Consider the following 22,406-nt stretch of genomic DNA (forward strand, 5'->3'; position numbering starts at 1 on the left):
GGATATAGAGTGAAAAGTAGGTCTCTCTCATCTCTTCTCCAAACACACAGTTTCCCTTCTTGAGGGAACTACTATATCCAGTTCCTACTATTCCCAGTTCTTACCCCAAATTATTTTAAATGTACTGTTTCATCTATTGGACACTTAAATAATTATAAGTATAAACATATTTTACAATTGGGGTGCTAAACTAACTTCCAAAACTAAATTTTTCTCTCATGTTCAGAAAGCATGAGGATGATTATTGGACATCCTGTTAAATATTAGTATGGAGACAATGCACATTCTAAGCAAAAACTAAGTTCTAAGATCAAAACAATAAATATTATTTTAAGGAAAATAACAGGTGTTCTTACTATTCAAATTTGATAAATATACACACAGGAAATAAAAGAGAGAGACCTAACATCAAATCATAGAGACTAGATTAATAAAAGTTTAAAGGCCATCTCTGTTTTCATTTTATGCAATGCTCAAACAAGAACTAAGGATCTTTGTCTTACAAAGTTGGTGAGATTATATTTATTATTGGTAGATGAAGATGTGCTTTGTAAGATGTTTTAATATGGCATTTATTAATACATGTTTTTGATCCCACTTCCACTAAAGAATGTTTGAGCAATAAGAAAGAGTAATCAGAAAACAATCTCTTACCCCCTTACATGCTCTTAGTAACTTTTTGTTTAAAGATTACAAAAAAATATGTTTATAATTTTAGTCAATAATGATTTTTAAAAAATCAAAAAGCAAAACATAAACTCTTTTTTAAAATATCTTTTCTTTTTAAATGACAGTTGACATACAATATTATATTGGTTTCAGCTGTACAACATAGTGATTAGGCATTTACATAGGTTACAAAGTGATCATCTTTTTTTTAAAAATAAATCTTTATTGTTCAGATTATTACAATTGTTTCTCCTCCCCCCCCCATATCTCCCCTCCTCCCGGTTCCCACCCTTCCCTCTGCCCTTACCTCCCCACCTCGCTATCCTTATCCATAGGTGTATGATATTGTCCAGTCTCTTCCCGTACCCCCCACACAGACACCCCCTTCCCCTGAGAATTATCAATCCACTCCCATTCTATGCCCCTGATTCTATTATGTTCATCTGTCTATTCTATCCTTCAAATATTTAATTCACTTGACTTTTAGATTCATTTGTTGATAGGTATGTATTTGTTGTTCATAAAGTGATCATCTTAATAAGTCTAGTACTCATCTGACACCATACATACTTATTACAATACTAGAGGCCCAGTGCACGAAATTCGTGCATGGGTAGGGTCCCTAGGCCTGGCCGACCATCAAGGCCAATTGGGGCCTTCCAGTTGCCGGCTTGGGCCTTCCTTCATTCCATGCCACCTCTTGGTGGTCAGCGCATGTCATAGCAAGCGATCGAACTCCCAGTCTCCCGGTTGAACTCCTGAGGGAACACTTTGCATATTAGCCTTTTATATATATAGACCATTGACTATATTCCCTCTGCTGTACTTTACATCCCCATGACTGTTTTTATAACTGGTAATTTGCACATCTTAATCCTTTCACTTTTTCATCAATCTCCTCAACCACTTCCCATCTGGCAACTACCAAAAGGTACTCTGCATCTCTGTATTTGTTTCTGTATTGTTTGTTCATTTATTTTGTATTTTAGATTCCACATATAAGTGAAATCGTATGGTATTTGTCTTTCTCTGTTTGAGTTATTTCACTTAGTACAATACTCTCTAGGTCCATTCATGTTGTTGCAGATGGCAAGATTTCATTATTTTTATGGGTGAATAATATCTCTATCTCTATCCATACCCATATCCATATTCATACCCATATCCATATCCATACCCATATCCATATCCATATCCACATCATATGTCACATCTTTATCTATTCATCTATGATGGACACTTAGGTTGCTTCCGTATCTTGGCTGCTGTAAATAATGCTACAATGAACATAGGGATGTATATATCGTTTTTCAAATTAGTGTTTTGGGTTTTTTAGGATAAATACCAGAAGTGAATGTTGGGTATTTCTTTGTTTCTTATTATTGCCTTTGTTTTAAAGTATGTCTTGCCTCATGTAAGTATTTATTGAATATAAATTCTTTTTAACGTAATTTTAGGGTATCAGAAAGAAATTAATATAATGAGATAACACAGCAATCTATTTGTAATTGTCAAATGCAGTCTGTCTTAGATTTTTGTTCTTATTATAAATGCAATCTGTGTCCATTGTGGAAGTTTGGAAAAAACAGAAAAAGCAAAAGAAGGAAAACAATCATATAAAATCATACCACCCAGAAATAATGACCAGTGATATTTTTGTATATATATATTTTTTTGTTAACCATTTACATACATATATGAACACATGATCATATTCAATATGTTCAATAACTTATTTTTACTTACTATGTCATGAACATGTTTTTATATAATTATCATAAAAGTTGTTTACAACTCTTGTTATTATAAATAGTACAATGTTTTAAATTCTTATAAATAAATTCTTGCTACATCTATATATATTTCCATGGTATTAATTAGTAGAAAAGAAATTACTACATCACAGGACATGTGGCTTTCTAAGTCTTCTATCATAAGTAGGCAATGTTTTGTATTATTAAAACTTTGGATGACAAATTATAATTTTATCATTTTATTATGCATGCCTTTGATTACTAAAGACATTAACTCTTTATTATATGATTATTAGGAGACATGAGTATTTTTAATAACTAAATCTCAATAGACATCCCAGGCATAACATCCTATCTAATAAAGAGGTAATATGCTAATTGACCTTCATGCCATTGCAAAGATGGCGGCACCCACAGCCAATAAGGAGGGAATATTCTAATTGACTGCCATGCCCTCAAAGATGGTGGCACCCACAACCACAAGATGGTGGTGCCCAGTCTTCTCAAGCCCCGCTGAGGCAGCAGGCACACACCTGCCTTCAGAGTCCGCCAGTCCCCTCAGCCCCCCAGCCGCCCAGGGCCAGCCAGAGGCACAGGCAAGCCTTGGATGGCGGCTGCCTAGCTGCCCAGGGCTGCCTGAGGCTCAGGTAACCAGGGCTGACCAAGGCTTGCGCTGCTGGCAGTGGCAGCAGCAGAGGTGTGATGGAGGTATCACCTTCCCCTGGTCACCAGGTCGCCTCCCACCCCTGAGGGATCCCAGACTGTGAGAGGGGGAAGGCTGGGCTGATGGACCCCCCCTCCAGTGCATGAGTTTTCATGCACCAGGCCTCTAGTTTTCTAGAATTTCATTATTTCAACAAATATTTTTTTCCTTTTTAATGAATGAATGAATGAATCAATTTTATTTTTTCCATCACCATTTATCCTTCCTGTATTCTTTTCCACCTCCATCCACCCCTCTCCACCGACCACAATCACCACACTGTTGCCTACTGTTTTTTTTTTAATATTTTTTTTATTGATTTCAGAGAGGAAAGGAAATGGAGAGAGAGAGAGAAAGATCAATGATGAGAGAGAATCATTGATTGGCTGCCTCTGGCACACTCCACCAGGGATCGAGCCCACAATCCAGGCATGTGCCCTGACCAGGAATGGAACCATGACCTCCTGGTATGCTCAACTGCTGAGCCTCACCCATTGGGCTCTACTCTGTGTTTTTATTTAGAAGAAATTCTAATTTATTCTAAGAAGGTCATAGAGCATTCTAAGTTGATATACTTAATAACTTTGGACTGATGTCCCAATGCTGTTCTGAGCTGGCTGTCCTAGCACCTCTCCTGTGGTCCATGATGCCAGATGTAATTTGGATAATAACTATGATTCAGCTCTCACTTCACTGACAATATGCAGAGTAGTTTCCACCCACTGAGAGATTCTTGAATATTATGCAAGTTTTACAAAGATGATGAATAACATAGTAAGACCAGTTTTGTTTGACCTGTTCCCATATTAAACAAAAGAGACATTTATATGGGCATCACATAAACTTCTCTGTCTTACAAAAAAAAGGCTTTGTTTCCCTTTTACAAATTCAAAATATAAATCACAACCACTACATTCTCACAGCAATGGAAACCCAAATGAAAACAGGATAGAAGAAAGGTAAGACATAAAGGATAGAGAAGCTTTTAAAATCCCATTATTTAGAAACACTTAATAAAACAGATGCAATATTCAAATATCATTGCACATGATCTAATCAATTTGAATAACATTATCAATATACCATAATTTTTTAGGGTATGGAGTTATTTGGTATATTTTATTTTTCAGCAACAGTTTAAAATATGCTACAAATTAATAATTGAACAAAACTAAACTTCTTTCTAAGTGATTGGATACCAGAATTATCTTCTAAGGTAGATATAACCTGAAGTCATCCTTAAAATTTTTTTAAGAGACTTGAAAAACTTGGATTAAGATTGAACCCTGGGAAATACAAGGTCCTGTAATAAAACCCTCATTTGTTCTTTCCTGTTAAATTTCTGATTTTGGTTACAATGAAATTCTTCAAGATAATCTTTAGCCTCTTATTAAACTTGTAGAAATGGCAGTGCAACTTGCTTACTTCTAAAACCTCAGCTCTCAGACACAAAAGTGGTACATGGCATAATGTAAACCTGTGGGAACAGAACAATAGAGAACTTTTAGACAATATGTCTGAGGAAGAGAAGCTGGAATCAACAGCAAAGGAAACAGTTAACCCTTCTAATGCAAGCTCTTAGAGAATGCTCCTCTCACAAAATCGCCAGATTCTCCACTCACAGTGAAGAGTGGAGGAATAGTTCTATAGCATTTTTAACTTATATAGAAATTTACCCTTAAATAGCCCAAAATGTTTGGAGTATGCTGACTAATTAGCATCAACTCAGATGATTTATCCAACTCAAGGCACACTCTGTAGTTTGCCAAGCGTGTTTTGGTGAAGATTGGAAGATGGCCCCATAGTGCATTGTCCTCTAAGAAAGCCTCTGGGAAGTGAAACAGTCATTCTATTCGCTGGAACAAAGATTTTAAAAAATATTTTTTAATTGATTTTGGAGAGGAAGAGTGAGGGAGAGAGAGAGAGAAATATCAATGATGATAGAGAATCGTTGATTGGCTGCCTCCTGCACACCCCACACTGGGGATTGAGCCCAAAACCTGGGCATGGGCCCTGACCAGGAATCGAACTGTGGCCTCCTGGTTCATAGGTCGATGCTCAATCACTGAGCCATGCCGGCCTGGGTGCTGGAACAGACTTTGCCATAAGAATCTGAGAGGTAATAGGTGAATAAATGGCATTGTGCAGGTGCCAGCAGAACCACAGAGGAGCCAAGTTTCTAGACTGTGGATTATACATGCAGCTGTATTGTGGACCCAGGTGACACCAAGAACCTTCGAATGAAAGGGCCTCATTTGACTGGAATCACTAGCAGTGGACAGTATCTAATCGGACTATTAGGCAAGAATAGATGATCTGTCAGAGAATAATGACTTCCATTCTCGCACTAATGCTCGATATTAATGACCTTTCAGGGTGGTTGATATCATTGGAATTTCATCTGCCAAAAAGAAAGAAAGCTGGTAGTAAATGGATCAGTTTCTGAATGAAGGCAAAAAGGTGTCCCTGAAAAGGACACAGAAGTACAGTTATTGGAGAATAAGAACTAATGTGGAACTGAAACATGCACTTCACAGATAAAACTCTTTCATTATCTCTGAATGGAGTCTGATGCTCTCTCTCTGTCTCTCTCTCTCTGTCTCTCTCTCTCTCTGTCTCTCTCTCTCTCTGTCTCTCTCTCTCTCCTTTCTTCCCTTCCTTCCCTCCTTCCTTCCTTCCTTCCTTCCTTCCTTCCTTCCTTCCTTCCTTCCTTCCTTCCTTCCTTCCTTCCTTCCTTCCTTCCTTCCCTCCTCCTCCTCCTCCTCCTCCTCCTCCTCCTCCTCCTCCTCCTCCTCCTCCTCCTCCTCCTCCTCCTTCTTCTTCTTCTTCTTCTTCTTCTTCTTCTTCTTCTTCTTCTTTCTCTCTCTCTCTCTCTCTCTCTCTCTCTCTCTCTCTCTCTCTCTCTCTCTCTCTTTCTTTCTTTCTTTCTTTCTTTCTTTCTTTCTTTCTTTCTTTCCTTTTGTGATTTTACTCGAGACAGTAATGTTCAGATGGCATGTTTAGGCTTCACCAAAAAATTGAATTCCTAGACAAAACTTTCATCATATAGGGCCCCTCTCCCCCCAAAATCTGAAATTTGAAACACAGCACTGAATTTAATCAGTCTGTTTATGATGCATTAGTCTATCAGTTGGAGGTCTCTCTTCCTAATCATTCATGGGACATAGATTGCTTATGTCTGCAGCATGTAAGGATCTGTGCTGAATGCTGCCATAGAGGACTATGTGGTCTAGGTTAGAGGTCAGCAAACTTTTTCTATAAAGGCCCAGGTAGTAAACATTTTGGGCTTTGTGGCCATATGGTTTGTATTGCAACTTCTCAAAATAGCTGTTGTAACACAAAAGTAGCCACACACAATATATACATGAATAAGTGTGGCTATTTTCCAAAAATTCTTATTTATGGACACTGAAATTTGAATTTTGTATAATTCAAAAAATATTCTTCTTTTGTTTTCTTAGAATGTAAAATTTATTTTTAGCTCTCAAGCTGTACAAAAGCAGGCAGCAGGCCAGATGGGCTGGAGTGTGCCACCCACTGGTCCAGGTTATAATAGATGGAAGATAATTGCCTTCAATATGTACAAATACAATTTCTGTAAGTTTGCATAGATGAGAGATATCTCTTCTAGTTGGAAACTTCATGAGGGAGTTGTCATTGCAATTAGTTTGAAGGATGGAATCATAAACTTTTTATTTTAAAATTTGTCTTACATTTACATTCACTTATTTGATATCCACATTATGCTTATTCATAGCAAAATTTTAAATTCTTGTGACATATAACATTGAACAGATTATTATATTTTGCATGCTGTGTATTTTTTTTTATTGTGGTAAGAAATACTTAACATGAGACCTACCCTCTTAACAAAAATATTAAGCACTCAATACAGTATTGTTAAATATAGACACAATGTTGTATTGCAGATATCTAGAACATACTGGTCTGGCTTGTATAATTGAAACTTATACACACTGAATAGTAGCTCCCATTTGCTCCTCTCCCATTCCACTTTCTATTTCTATGAGCTTGACTATTTTACATATCTCATTGAAGTGGAATCATGCAGTATTTGTCCTGCTGTGATTGGCTTATTTCCCTTAGCACAGTGTCCTCCGGGTTTAACCTTGTGGTCACATGCAAAATAATTGAAATCAAGATCTCAAACAGATGTCCGCACTCCCACCTTCCTTGAAGCATTATTCATAGTAGCTAAAATGTAGAAACAGTCTAAATTTCCATTGACAAATGAATGTGTTAAAAAATGTGGCATATAAATACCATGGAACATCAATCAACCCTAAAAATTTAGGGAATCTACTATATGGAGAATGGAATTTTAGTAGATAGGGTGAAGACCCACACTGGGGCACTTTTGAGAGTCAAAGGGCTCATTGTTAATGGTTACATCAGGACAATAGCTGTAAACCCTGGCTGTTCCATAGAAACTGAGACATATGGTTATTCCAGAGGAAGAGTCTAAAGGGGCCATGAGTAGAGAACCCTGAGTGTGGTCAGGGGAGAGTTCATGGTGTACTCAATGAATAAAAAGTCCAAGTAGGTTGAAGTACATTGAGAAGAACAGAGGGAGATGAAACTAGGAAGATAGTCTGGGACTTGCGGTAGGATTTAATTTGTAGGTTCTTAAACATAAAGCTAAGACATTTGGAAATTTTTCAATAGGTAGTTTTTAAACAATGAAGTGATGTCATCATAAATCAGTGTTATCTATGATGTGCAGAATGCTATGTTTTAGGCAGAGACTCCATGCTGGAGTCCAATTAAGAGACCATGGCAATAGTTTGAAGATAAGATAAGAGGATCTGGACTGAGCCCACGCAGTAAGAATAGAAAGGAAGACACATCAGAGAGAAGGAGCCTAGAGTACTTGTCAATTGAATATGAAAGAGAACCTAATAAAAAGGAAAAGTCAAAGGAAGCTCCCAAGATTTTATGTTGAGGTGACTATTGGCATTCTATATTTGTGAGTTAGAGTGAGGTGAGGAAGGGAGGTGTGCAAATCTATACATATAAAAGCCAAGCGACCAAAAGGTGGAACAACCAGAACGACCAGAACGACTCGTGGCTATAACGCGCTGCGGCAGCCAACCAGTCCGATCGGGGGCAGGGCCAGCCAGCCAACCACCCATGGCCCCTACCCCTTGAAAGCTCCTCCCCTGATCGCCCGCTCCCACCCCCAACCCCAATCACTGAAGTGTGACCTTCAGTGATTCTAAGTAAGTAAACGCTCTCCAGCCTTCATAGACCAGGAACCTGAATGACGAGTGATCAGGAGGAAAACTGCTCACAGTCTGAACCATCAGTCAGGTGTCCAGGAGAGGGGCCTAGCACAACCACCATCTTCCTGTGTTCTCTCTCCACTGCTTACTACTAAAGAGGGCAGCCATATCACACCATGGCCTCTCTTTAGAGGGTTTGTCAGCAGGGAACTAAACTGCATTACCTGTCTAGGGAGAGGCTTAGAAACAGAAGCTGTAAGTGTCCCTGACACTAAAGCACCTTTGAAGCTTCAACTCATCCGAAAGCCAACAGCAAACGTGTATACACCCTGCAAAGATCTCTGACACTAGTAACTCCCCCTGGCCGGCCCCACCCCCAATCACCCCCCCTCCCAATTGGGGGCAGGCCGGCTGGACCCCATCCATGCACGAATTCGTGCCCTGGGGCTCTAGTGCATATATAATTGGGGTCCTATTCTTATTGTAGTTTGGAAAAATAAATATAAAATAGTAATGGTACTTCTGTGGTTTAACTTTGAAAATACTTTGATGTCAGGGTAGCTCAATCTGAATAACGTTTTAATAACTTCCTGATAGATTTGAGTGTGAGCAGTTTTTTTTTTTTTTTTTTAAATTGGACTTTGATTCAGAGGGAAGGAGAGGAAGAGGGTTGGGGGCATATTTCTCTACAACTTATCCTTTCTGGGACCCAATGGGATGCAACCCATTTTTAGCTTGGAACAATGGTTCTTAGTGCTTGCTATTAAAGTAAAAATGAATCAACCCGAGGAAATGGCACAGCAATGACAAGCCTCTAGCCAGAATATGATTCAGAAAGATTTTCAACCAGGTGCTGGTATCACTCAAGTTGCCTCAATACCTGTCTTGAGAGACTTAAAAATTTAACCAAATTAAATCCTTGGTTTTTAAAAATAATTCATTTCTTGCAGAACATATAGGGTTGTTACAGATGCCCTGAAATCAAAAGAAAGGAACAGTGATAAGATGCTACAAATTGTAAAAACTTGAATTAAGCTTCTGCTATGTTCCTGACTCACAAATGTGCCTAAGCTATATTTTATATTTTGTTCAAATTCAATTTTCTAAGTAGTATTTCTTTTCTGGAAGGAATATGTCTGTAGAAAGGGAGAGAAACAGATGAATTAATAGAGAAAATGGCAGGTAATTGTCATTATCTGAAAATACACACACACACACACACCTATTTTTAAAAGGAAATTTTAAAAATAACAAAGGGAATTAAATCATAAGAGGAACAAATTAAAAAATACAAATGTCTATATAGAAAAACTTGCCTGCTTTTTGAGACTCTTGAATTTTTTAATTTATAATTTCACTCTGTTCAACATTTTTTCTTTGCTTAAATAAAATAAGTAAACCAGTCTGGCCTTGGGGTATGGTCTGCTATTTTTCTAAAGCATTGTACCAGAAAAGAAAAGCAGACTTGAATAAATTATCCTCCCTGGTCCCAGAATAGAATCTCAAACACCTGAAGGTGTGAATTATTGAGAGATGCTATCCACCGTTGTGAGAGACTGCTGCGAGGAACGATTGTATGGGCACCCAGTCCCTGGTGCTGTAGTGCATCCTGGGCACCAAAAAGAAATAGAAATGTAGTGTAAAACCCCATATGGAGCCATTACTTCAACTGATGCTCATTCCTTAGTGCCAGTAGCTGGGGAGTATGGGTTTTACTTTTCACCAATTTCCTTCAGAGCTCTGCTGCTTTCCTTGTGTTCTATCTTTTGAAGTTGGCAGTTTCTTTTATTTACCTCCCTAGTATACTAGTATATGTTTATTTCTCCACGTGCTTAATTCATAACATTACACATATATAACATTATACTACTATGTAACACTAGGTCATTATAAGTATGCATTACAGTATATCTATACTAATAAAAGGGTAATATGCTAATTAGACCGGATTGACTGGATGTCTTCTGGACATCCAACTTCCTTTGGGACAAAGCCACAGTGGCGGGGGCCAAGGTAGTGGCGGTTAGGGGCAATCAGGCTGGCAGGGGAGCGAGCAGTTAGGGGCTATCATGCTGGCAGGGGAGCAAGCAGTTAGCGGTGATCAGGCCAGTGGGGGAGAAAGCAGTTAGGGGTGAGATCAGGCCAGCGCAGGGGAGCAAGCAGTTGAGGGCGTGATCAGGCAGGCAGGGGAGCAGTTAGGGGCGATCAGGCTGGCAGGCAGAGGTGGTTAGGAGCAATCAGGCTGGCAGGCAGAGGTGGTTAGGGGCAATCAGGCCAGCAGGGGAGCAGTTAGGGGCATTAGGTCTGCAGGCAGAGTGGTTAGGGGTGATCAGATAGGCAGGCAGAGTGGTTAGGGATGATCAGGCAGGCAGGCAGGTGAGCGGTTAGGAGCCAGGGGTCCAGGATTGAGAGAGGGATGTCTGACTGCAGGATCAGGCCTAAACCAGCAGTCAGACATCCCCTGAGGGGTCCTGGATTGGAGAGGGTGCAGGCCCGGCTGAGGGATGCCCCCTCCACCATGCACAAATTTCGTGCACCAGGCTTCTAGCATTACATATAATGTAAATATACAGATATCAACATATAGCTATATATCCTGGCTGGTGTTTCTGATCTCCTCCCTTTCTCCCTCTTCCTGGTAGTTATGATTATACACAAAGGCTTTGACAACTTGAAGACTTCTAATTAAAGCACTGCAGTGTTCCAGTTTTCTCTCCTTTAGTCCCTCAGCTGCAGGCATTTCTTATTAAGTGTCTGTGCTATTTAACAACTACTCTGACAGAATGAGAACCTGATCTTGAGTAGGATGTGTCAGAATGCATTTGAACAATGAGAGATACTCTTCTCATCCCCATGCAGATGTTTGCTTCCTTTTCCTTTTTATTGAATTTATTGGGGTGACACCACTTAACAAAATTATACAAGTTTCAGGTGCACAAGTCTACAACACATCATTGGTACACTGTACTGTGTGTTCACCACCCCAAGTCAAGTCTCTGTCCATCACCATTTATCCCCCCATATCCTCTTCCACCTCCCACCACCTCCCTTCCCCTGACCATCACCTGTGTTGTCTGTGTCCATGATTTTTTTCTCTTTTGCTTCATCCCTCCACCAACCCCTCTTTCTAGACCCACCCAACAGCTGTCAGCCTCTATTTTGCTTGTTAGTTCATTTTGTTCATTAGATTCCACATATGAGTGAAATCATATGGTAGTTGTCTTTCTCTGATTGACTTATTCCACTTAGCCTAATGCTCTCCAGATCCATCCATGCTGTCCCAAAGGGTAAGATTTCTTTTTTTTTAATGGCAGAGTAGTATTCTATTGTGTAATAGTGTATTCTATTGTGTAGTAGTAATCCACAGCTTTTTTATTCACTCCTCTACTTGGACTGCTTCCAAATCTTGGCTTATGAAAATAACAGATTTTTACTTTCACCAGTTGTTAACTAAAGAAAACCAGAACTCTGTTTTCTTCTCTTTTTATTATTAGTCTTATAATTCAAAAATCCAAATGCATTTTAAAATCCTTGGGTTGGATTCAAACAAATGAGAGTTTGTGTCATGGGTAACTTTTTCTATTGCAAAGTAGGAGGGATGTGTGTGGAGTTTTAGGTATATCTAATTTGAATCTTTAAAGAAAACTGTAATCATATTAACATAAAGGCTAAATGAAAAAGGTTTGGCATTAGAGACCCAGATATTTGCCTGCCTCTGTAGCTACCTCTCTCTCTTGGACCTTAGGTAAGTCAACTCATGTTACTACCACAAACAACCTGATGGTATTCTTAGAAAATTTACAATGAAAGCAGTAAATGTATACAGGAATTTATCAATGTAAGGTATTACTGTATATGTTACTGCACAATTATTATTCATTATTATTACTGATACCACCTCTACAAACGGTGTGTAACTTCCACCTGCCTGTGCTAAATGATTAGAGCATTCCATTTGCCCTGAAGATTAACTTTTCCTTATGAAAATTCTCATGGGCAACTTTTAATCCTGTCAAATAGGTTGATTTTTTTCTTTGCTAATAGATTTTTCATTAAGTTTCAAATAAAGAATGGTTGTATTATTTCTCACTTTCAAGATATAGTTTTTACCTTCCAGACCACTCAGAAGCTGAACAAGCTATAATATTAGGAATAGGAAAACCTTGACTATCCCTGCTGGAAGTTGGCTTGACTTGTGATCCCTAACAAATCACTGCATCTATGAGCCAAATTTTCTCTAAACCTAATTTGATGATATCTAGCCTATAGGATAGCTGGTTTTGATCATTAGAAAGTTACAACTCTACTTTTCTTAGAAAGTTTATGTAGTTAGTCCTTTATTTAATTAATAGTACCCTTAAAATGTGTATGTAGAAAGAAAAAGAAAGGGAGGAATGGAAATAGTTGAATATATATATATGTGTATATATATATATATACATATATATGTATATATGTATATATATATGTGTATGTATGTGTGTGTGTGTGTGTGTGTGTATATATATATATACACTAGAGGCCCAGTGCACGAAATTCGTGCACGGAGGGGGGTTGTCCCTCAGCCCAGCCTGTACCCTCGCCAATATGGGACCCCTCAAGGCATGTCCGACTGCCTAAACGGGCAGTCGGACATCCCTCTCACAATCCAGGACTGCTGGCTCCCAACTGCTTCCCTGCCTGCCTTCCTGATTGCCCCTAACCGCTTCTGCCTGCCAGCCTGATCACCCCCTAACCACTCTGCTGCCAGCCTGTTTGCCCCCGACTTCCCTCCTCTGCCGGCCTGGTTACCCCTAACTGCCCTCTCCTTCAGGGTTGATCACCTCCAACTGCCCTCCCTTGCAGGCCTGGTCCTTCTCAACTGCCCTCCCTTGCAGGCCGGGTGCCTCCCAACTGCCCTCTCCTGCTGGCCATCTTGTGGTGGCCAACTTGTGTCCACATGGGGGCAGGATCTTTGACCACATGGGGGCAGCTATATTGTGTGTTGCAGTCATGATCAATCTGCATATTACTCTTTTATTAGATAGGATAGAGGCCTGGTACAGGGCTGGGGGCCAGCTGGTTTGCCTTGAAGGGCATCCTGGATCAGGTGGGGGTTCCCTTGGGGCGTGGGGCGGCCTGAGCGAGAGGCCTGTGGTGGTTTGCAGGCCGGCCACCCCCCCTGGCGACCCAAGAGGAGGCCCTGGTATCTGGAATTTATTTTCCTTCTACAATTGAAACTTTGTAGCCTGAAGCGGAGCCAAGCCCGGGGCTCCCTCCGAGGCTGGTAGCCATTTGTGTTGGGGTTATAATTGAAACTTTGTTGCCTTAAGTGGGTGGGCCCGGCCATGGTGTGCGGAAAGCTTTGCTTCCCCTGTTGCTGGCGGCAAACCCTGGCCTGCTTTCTCAAGCTCCATTCTGCCGTCATTTGTTTGAATTTGTTTACCTTCTATAATTGAAACTTTGTAGCTTGAGTGGAGGCTTAGGCCTGGCAAGGGCAGGCGGAAAGCTTGGCTTCCTCTGTTACCTAGGAAACCTTGGTCTCTGTGGCTGTAGCCATCTTGGTTTGGGTTAATTTGCATGCTCGCTCTGATTGGATGGTGGGCGTGGGTTGTGGGTGTGGCTTGTTGGTGTGTCGGAGGTATGGTCAATTTGCATATTTGTCATTATTAGATAGGATGTACATATACCATGTGTTGGGGAGGCAAGAAGATGAAAATCATAAAATTAAATAGTGTAAATTACAATTTCAAATAAAAAATTATTACTCAATGTTGGCATACTCTCATCCCTAAAAACATTTTACAAATAAAAACCAAGAAACAATAAATACTAAGAATTCTGGGGGAGTTTCTTTCATCATGGAATTATGAACCCTTTCTTTCTTTAATTGCAGAAACACGTGTGATCCACCTTTCAGAATTATTGGATGTCAAAATGGCATATCATTATATTTTGTACAGTAAATAAGAAGTCATCTTGGACCCCTTTTAATTCTAATTTCTTTTTTGTCTTTAGGGGTTGTACAGATGTTCTGTGCTGCATGGTCTTCATACTGTTCATTACTGGCTACATTTTTTTAGGACTTATAGGTGAGTAAACACAGGTATAGAAGATATTAAACATTTATTAATGGAATAACTAAGTCAGTGTCACACTTTTAACATTAATCAATTTTTTCCCGAAGCATCTTATTATTGATTGTTGTCTTTTCACCAGGACTCACTGGGTAGCAGATGCAATGAAAAATAAACATAAAGTAGTTTATTACAAGGAAAACCCAAATTAGTTAAGTAAATATTATATAATAAAAATGTAGTATGCAAATTGTCCCCTCAACCGGGAGTTGTCTGGGAGTTCGACCAGGGGTTGGGGCTGGTGGGGGGAAGGGAGGGAGGCCCCGGCCAGTGGCGGCAGCCACTAGGGGCCCTACCAGTGCACAAATTTTGTACACTGGGCCTCTCGTACAATTATAAAGAAGGAAGGAAAAGCTTATGGTTTCTTTTTAATCATTTTTACTTTTGAAATTCTATTAAGCAGCTAATTATGTTCATGTTGCTATTTACTAATAAGAACTAGAGCCTAGATACTTTAGGTAATATATAAACATTTTTATAAGAAAATTAAAAAGAAGAGGTAATTTTTAAGGATTTCCAAAATATAAGGGAATATGCATAAGTTATATGCTAATACTACCACATTTTATACATGGAACTTGAGCACCAATGAATTTTGGTAAGCATAGGGGTCCTGCAAGCAATCCCCCATGGATATGGAGAGAAGACTGTGTATTATGAGAATAGTAATAAAAAGGGGAGTTTGAAATGTAAAAAGAAATTGATAAAGATATTTAATGTAATTTCAGTCTTCTTTCAAAGAGAATTATTTTGTGATATGATGAAATAAATCTTAAGTCCATGTAGGCAAAACAAAAAAAAGAAAAAGAAAATTTTATCTGATAATGAATAACATGTAAGAAGTCTTATTATTTTTGCCTACCAGAAATAGATATCCTGTTGTTTATTGTTAGGTTAAAATTTTTTCTATGAAAGTGAAAATAAAGAGGAAAAATACAGAGATTCTTTATTTGGATTTTTAAAACACTACCAAAGGGACCGGTATGAATATTTTCTATAAAAAGGTTTTGCAATTGCTTGTGAATTTATCACATTTCCCCCAGAGACTCTAAGTCCTGTCCTTTATATGTTGACCTAGGAAACTTTAACATATTATTAATAAGATGGGAGCTATAAAAGTCAGATAACAGCTTCTAGTATCAATAACTAGTGCCTGGACTAAATGTGGGATGTATTAGCAGAAAGAAGGCTGGACCTGCCTAGGGAACAATGGAAAATACTCTTTCCTGCTTTTCGGTTTTATCTTCCAATAAGAGACATTTTTGAGAAAAGCAATTTAAAGTAATTTCCAGAAGATCATCTCAGTAATACCATGCAAAAACTACTTAGTAGATTTGGAGAATTCAAAAGTAAGGCAGGAAGATAAGGAGAGAAAGAAGACTAAAGGATCATAAATCACAAAACTAATATATTCTAAGCCTTTAGAAGATTTCTTTGATATTTCTTTAACTATTTTAAAGTCTAAACATCAATGTAGTCATAGCACAATACACCATCCATAAACTAAATGTTATAATAAAATTAAATTTTTTTATTATACAGCTAAAGGAATGTTAGCTTCTCTAACTTTGGGACACATCTTGTTTGTGTAATTATTTTGTTTTTACTTTTTGTCATAGAATTGAAATTCATTGCATAAGAGAAGATTTGAAGTCAAGCAGATGTAGGGTTTCCTCCATTTGTTTGGTAGAATTGGGCTAGCATCTTAACCTCAGTTTTCTTATCTGCAAAATATAGAAACACTATCTACTTTGCAGCGCTATTGTGAGAAGTAAATGAAATAATATTCAGCTACACCAATAATGCTACATAATAGTACTAGACAGTAGTTCGTTTGTGGTTTTGAATTTTAATAAATTGCTTTAAAATGTAATTTACTCTATTATTTCTATACTAGGGGCCCAGTGCATGAAGATTCGTGCATGAGGAGGTGGGTCCCTCAGCCCGACCTGCACCCTGTCCAATCTGGGAGCCCTCAGGGGAGCCCTCTCCAATCCGGGAGTTTCTGTCTGTCTTTGCAATCATATAAGCGAATTGTCTGAGACCCCAACCCAGTTTGGTTTATTGCTCACAGAATAATAGAGGCTTTTTTTTTGCTTTGCTTCATTGGTGGAGATTTCCTGGAGGTTTTAGGATATCTTCCCTTTAACTTTTCCTAGACACTCTGATTTTACTTATGTCTCTCCCCTTTGCTTTCCCTCCATCTCCCACCACAACAGTAACTTGCTCCAAGCTCACTTTGCTCTAGTGTCTAGGAGATCTGTCTGCCACCAGAACTCTGATTCTCAGCATTCCTGGTGCTCCCTGCGCTCTGGGCTTCCGCTTCCAGTCCTGGGGCTGCCACCAGAACTACAATTCCCAGAATTCCTGGTGCTCCCGTGCTCTTGGTTTTCCCTTCCTGCTCTGTCTCCATCCCACGGCCTCTTGCTCTGCCAAGTCCTCCAAGCCGCCAGCTCTCCCTCTCTGCTCTCCGTCTGGCGGCTTGGGGATCCAAGTTCCCCAAGCAGCTCCATTCTCCAATGGCTCTCCCACTCTGCTCACCACCAGGTGCCTGTGTATGTAAATTAACCCGCCATCTTTGTTGGGTTAATTTGCATACTCACTCATTGGCTGGTGAGCTAGCAGAGTACGGTCAATTTACATGTTTCTCTTTTATTATATAGGATAGCAACCCATACTTTTGGTTATTATAGTTTGAATGCATACGGGAACTTCACAAGGGTCTTATACTATGCCCAGAATCTTTTTATGAGGAAGTCTTATGGCTCTCCTCCATATCTCAGAGACACTCTGTTTTAATCCACAGAGAAATTCCTTTCATCCTCACCTGGAGCTGGGAAAGCCGCTGCCACTCTCTGTCCTGTGGAGACAGGAGAGGGAAGCACTGGGAGTGCTACCATTATTCCCCCGGGAGTGAGATAAGAAATTCGCCTTTTCCTTTAAGAACTCCTTATCAGTTTGTAAATGCCTGAATCCACATGAAATAAGAGGATAAATGTTCCTCGTGCAAAACTGGATTCATTTAGTGATTCTCCCAAATTAATTCTGAGGCCACTGATCAAAGTGAATGGCTCACCAAATTTACTAAATATATATGCTATCTTTACCTGAACTATAATAGCTTTACTAGTTTGTTTCTAAGATAAATTTAACTCTTTGGTTATATTTAATGTTGGGCTGAAAGAAGAATGAAGGAAAACAATTGGTAGAGTTCCCAGGAGTATGAAGAATTTTTTCACATCAAGGAACATGTACCTTTTCCTGAGGAAAGATGATGCTAAGGCAGTGTCACTGATAGGCATCTTTAGCCATTTTGTTAGATCAGGACCTTTTTTTAGGCCTGTCTTTCATCCATGTTTTGCAATTAGACAGCTGTGTTTCTCACAAATTCTGCTGCAGAAAAACTGATTTTTTGCCCTTATGTGGAATATGGCCAGCTAGCATGCAACAAAGGCACTTGACATTTGACTGATGAAAAGCAGACCTTCTATTCAAGTGGGGAAGTGGAGTGTGAGTAGAAGGTAATCAAATCTCCTTGAAAGATCAAACTAACATTTATGATAATAGCTCTCTTTTGTCCTACTTCACTGATGGTTGCTATTCAATTATTTGCTAACTAGAAAAAAAGAATAGTAATATTTCTTATGCAAATTGTTCCTATGCAATAGTAGCACAATTTTAACAGTCAATAATTTTTTTTCTTTTCAAATGGATTTCCAATTGAATGAATTATTTCCTTGTTGCATTTAATTAGGAAGCACTTGGAGTTAGGGTCTAAAGTTTTTTGTTTTTTTTTAATTTTTCCTAGGAATTATTATTGCTATTAGTTGAGACAATAGGAAGTTAACAAGAAAAGTAAATTAATGCAAACTAGATTAGAACTCCGTCATCATGCTATGAGCAGCCCAAGCCACATAGAGAAGCCACCTGTAGGGGTCTTGGTCAGCAGGCTCACTGAGCTCCAAGGGATAATTACCATCAGCCCCGTAGGGCTTGTGGATGATTGAAACCTTAGTCAACATCTGACTGCATGAGAGACCCCAGGGGCCCAGCTGAGGCTTCCCCAAATGTACGACTCCCCAAATCATGAGCAAAAGAAAATTGTTGTATTAAGCCCGTAGATTGGGTGTGATGGGTGCAGCAACAATAAACAGAACAACATTTAGTACCTGCTTAATAAGACCTAAAACATGGGTATGGTTTTGAAACCAGGTTCAGAAGCCAAATGGATTGTGAGGAGACTGTCATGAGAGTTTAAAGGAAAGTGAGGAAAACACGACTGGAAACAGAAGGGAAGGGAACCTTATTATATACTGGTGAAATATTTGGCACACTGTTGCCAATGGCAATATGGGAAATAGGAAATGTGCCCAATGGATTCAGTGATCCATCTAAATAGATCATCCTTAGGAGAGGAACCAACCCTTAGGAGAGGAACCAACCCTTAGGAGCCTCATCTACACCTAGACCTGACTTAGGTGAGGTGATGAGATCCAGACCTTGAGCCTGGCTGGCTCTACTGAGCTCCCAGGCATAATTACTTTTATTGGAACAATTTTTAAATTGTTCCAATCAAATTCATGAAAAAAATATTATATTCATAGGTAATGAGAACTAGTGTTAAATGTCCTTTTGCTTTCTTTACAAGTATATAGTTGTTTTAAAATTAAAATACATATTTACACTTCTTTTTGGTTTAGAAGTCTTCATTTTAAAAAGCAAGCAGTTCGTTTTGACTGTTTTTTTTAACATATTTCTTTGTGTTGAGTGAGATTTTTACTGTTGTATTTTGCTGAATACATGAATTCCAGATGATTTCAAGTGGAATATTGCTAGCATGAGAATGATTGATTTGTGCTCAAGGACATGACCCCAAACTCACCATTGGGTGGAAGAGGCCACCTGTGAAATGATAAACAACATTTTTCTTATCCAGGCAACCGGATACAGGGCTGCTTCCAAAAATGCTCCCACAGCAGCAGTGTCATCAGCACAGATTTCCAAATTCGGTATCATGTGTCCTATTATCTGCTTCATTGCATTTGTAAATTGCTTGTGTTAAAAAGCCATAAGCACAATTTGGCCGGCCTGTTCCTCACATATTAAAACAGTTAAAATGTACCTTTAAGGGATACAAAATAATGATTTGAAAGCCAACATTCCCGACGAACAAGTGGTTTGGGAATGCCTTAGCTGCCCCAAACAGATTTGCAGTTAATTTTTAAGTGTCAGTGCAAGCAGTTGGCCTACTCCCATTTTCTCCTCGACAGAGGGCTCTTTAACTGCTGCCACTTCTGACTCAACCCCAGAGCACAACAGGAACGTGCTTTGCAAAGGTTTGAAAATGAGAGATGATTCCGGATAATTATACTTGCCCCTGGTACTTGAGTAACATACATTTCCTTAGTATGAGTGAAAGGACAATTTGCCTGAATGAAGTTTTGACCCATATCTCACCAATCTTTTCTTATCTGCGATGATTACCCAAATAGGAGTGTTTTACAAATAATTTATCTTCTCTCTTCTCTCTTCTCCTCTCTTCTCTCTTCTCTCTTCCCCCGGCCCCTCTCTCCCCCACACATGTATCCTCTTCACTTAAAGTGGTCTTTTAAAGTTATTCTTAAAACTTAGAAAGTTAAGGGGATAATGATCAGTCCTGATTGGTACTGACTGCTGTGTAACTTTGTCACTTGGTTTATTCTCCAATAACCAGGCAGTTTCATTCTAGAGGCTGTGCTCATACCACCATGCAATCCTGCCTTGCATTTACTAAAGAAGATAAATGGGGATTCCTTAAATGATGAAGGTCACTGAGAGGGAGGAGGCTGACCAGAAACCCATGATATGCTGTGGTTCTGGTCAGCCACAGCCTATCATGTGCTAATGCCTTTTTCTTCCTTCCATCCCAATTTCACACAGAGTTGGCTTAAAACAGCAAGTATCAGAAAACAGCACTAGTGGAATAAATGAAAAGCAGGTTTTCTCTCTTGTTTTTTTTTTTTTTTTTTAAGAGAAAGGGAGAGAGAGAGAAACATCCAAGTGAGAGCATAACATGAATCAGCTGCCTCCCGCATGCCCCCTACTGGGATTGAGCCCGTATTCCCGTAACCCCAGTATGTGCCCTGACTGGGAATTGAACTGCCAACCTTTTGGTGCATGGGAGGATGCCCAACAACTGAGCCACACCAGCCAGGGCAAAAGCAGGTGTTCTTTTGCAAGCAAATATCACAAATCATCTGATAGCTGCAGTTTGTACATGTCATTGTTTACATTCAGTGATTGCTTGCAAGATTAGCTTCTATTATGTACCCACTAAAGAGAGAAACACATTCTTTATGATAATCCACAACTACTAATACAGGTTTGGTTTTTCCTCAGTTAGTGCTTATATTATAGATTAAATAAAATTATGTCAGATAGTATCTCCTCTGGGCTTTTTCTGGCCAGGAAGGTCGCAAAGGATTTCATGTATCTTTTGAAAAGGGTGTGTTTACTATAGTAGATATTACTAATGAATATTACATGTAACATTTTCAGATGTAAGAAATTACATCCATTTTTTTTTTTTTTTTTTTGGAATGATGAGAGCTCTTCCTTCAAGCAAGGGAGTGTTGCCACTTCTGGAGCTACTGTACAATTAAGCAAATAAACACTGAGATGAGTGACACTGAGATGACCTTGAGTTTTTCAAGGATAATTTGAATAGGAGAAGGACCTACTTGAACAAAACCTTTTTTGTGGATTGCAGGGCTGGCACTGACAACATTATGCTAAAACAATCTTCCTGTAGTTCCTTATAGAAAATAACCTCAGGTGCTGCCTCTCTGTGCACCAGTCTGTGTGTGCACCATACTGGTTTCCTATCTGTCCCCAGCACCCATCATCCCCCACCCCTTCCATGTGTCCTTCTCACGGAAGCTTCTTCGTGCCTCCATTCATTTTCCTGCATTACTTCTTCAGGGACATCAACCCTGACCTCCTTCACTTGGTCATTTGCCTCTAAGAATCCCTCTTTTTGTACCATGTATTGCACCTTATAGTGCTTGTCAGAATTGTAATTTCACATTTGTTTGTGCAATTAATTCATTAAGATTAATTTCCCCTAAAAGACTGTAGGCTCTGGGAGAGCAAAGACCTTTATATACCCAGCATCTAGCATGATCCTGACATATAGTAGGCACTCAAGCAATACTAGTATTTGTTGAATGAATGAAGAAAAGAATGAATACATTTCTGTCCTTTTATTTCCAATTACTTCTTAACTTCTAAAAAAAACCCCAACCCTATCTTGTAATGTGAATAAAAACTTTGAACAGGTTGGTAATAGTAGTAGATTAATATCTAACTAGAATAGCTGGAAAAAGAAATACCAGATGTACCGGTTAATAATGTGAATTTTGTAATAAAAGAAAACACAATAATTTCAAGAGAAACATCAAAAGTTCTTTATTCAAAGTAATGTCCATCGCTAGCTACACATTTCCCCCATCTTTCAGGTAATTTGTGGGTACCGTCCCAATAGAACTTTTCTTGTTTTGAGGCAAACCATTCAGAGACCCAATTTTACACTTCTTCGTACATTTTGAAGTGCTGCTCAGAAAGTGCGTGTGCCATCGATCTGAACAAGTGGTAATCTGAAGGAGCAAGGTCTGGTGAATACAGCGGGTGGGTTAATACTTCCCAGGCACGATCTTTTAACGTGTTTTTAACTGGTTTTGAAGTATGTGATAGTGCGTTATCATGAAGCAAAATTACTTTGCCATATCTTCTGGCATATTCTGGTCATTTTATGATCAAAATGTGGTTCAAATTGATTATTTGTTGTCGGTAGCGATCAGTATTAACAGTTTCACCTGGTTTTAGAAGCTCATAATACACCACACCTTCCTGATCCCACCAAACGCAGAGCATTGTCTTCTTT

General features: G+C 39.1%; 1 protein-coding gene across 1 annotated transcript in view; it reads left to right on the plus strand.

Annotated features, from left to right (window-relative positions):
- Window positions 1-22,406, plus strand: part of SLC44A5 (solute carrier family 44 member 5) — a gene marked incomplete at its 3' end in the record, with an annotated part of 331,574 nt that overhangs the window by 238,259 nt on the left and 70,909 nt on the right. Inside the window, exon 3 of the mRNA XM_079776139.1 lies at window positions 14,367-14,440. Coding sequence (XP_079632265.1) covers window positions 14,367-14,440 — 74 coding nt within the window. The remainder of the gene's footprint in view (window positions 1-14,366; window positions 14,441-22,406) is intronic.

The sequence above is a fragment of the Cnephaeus nilssonii genome (assembly GCF_951640355.1).
Source record: "Cnephaeus nilssonii genome assembly, chromosome: 7".
Taxonomy (NCBI): Eukaryota; Metazoa; Chordata; class Mammalia; order Chiroptera; family Vespertilionidae; genus Cnephaeus; species Cnephaeus nilssonii.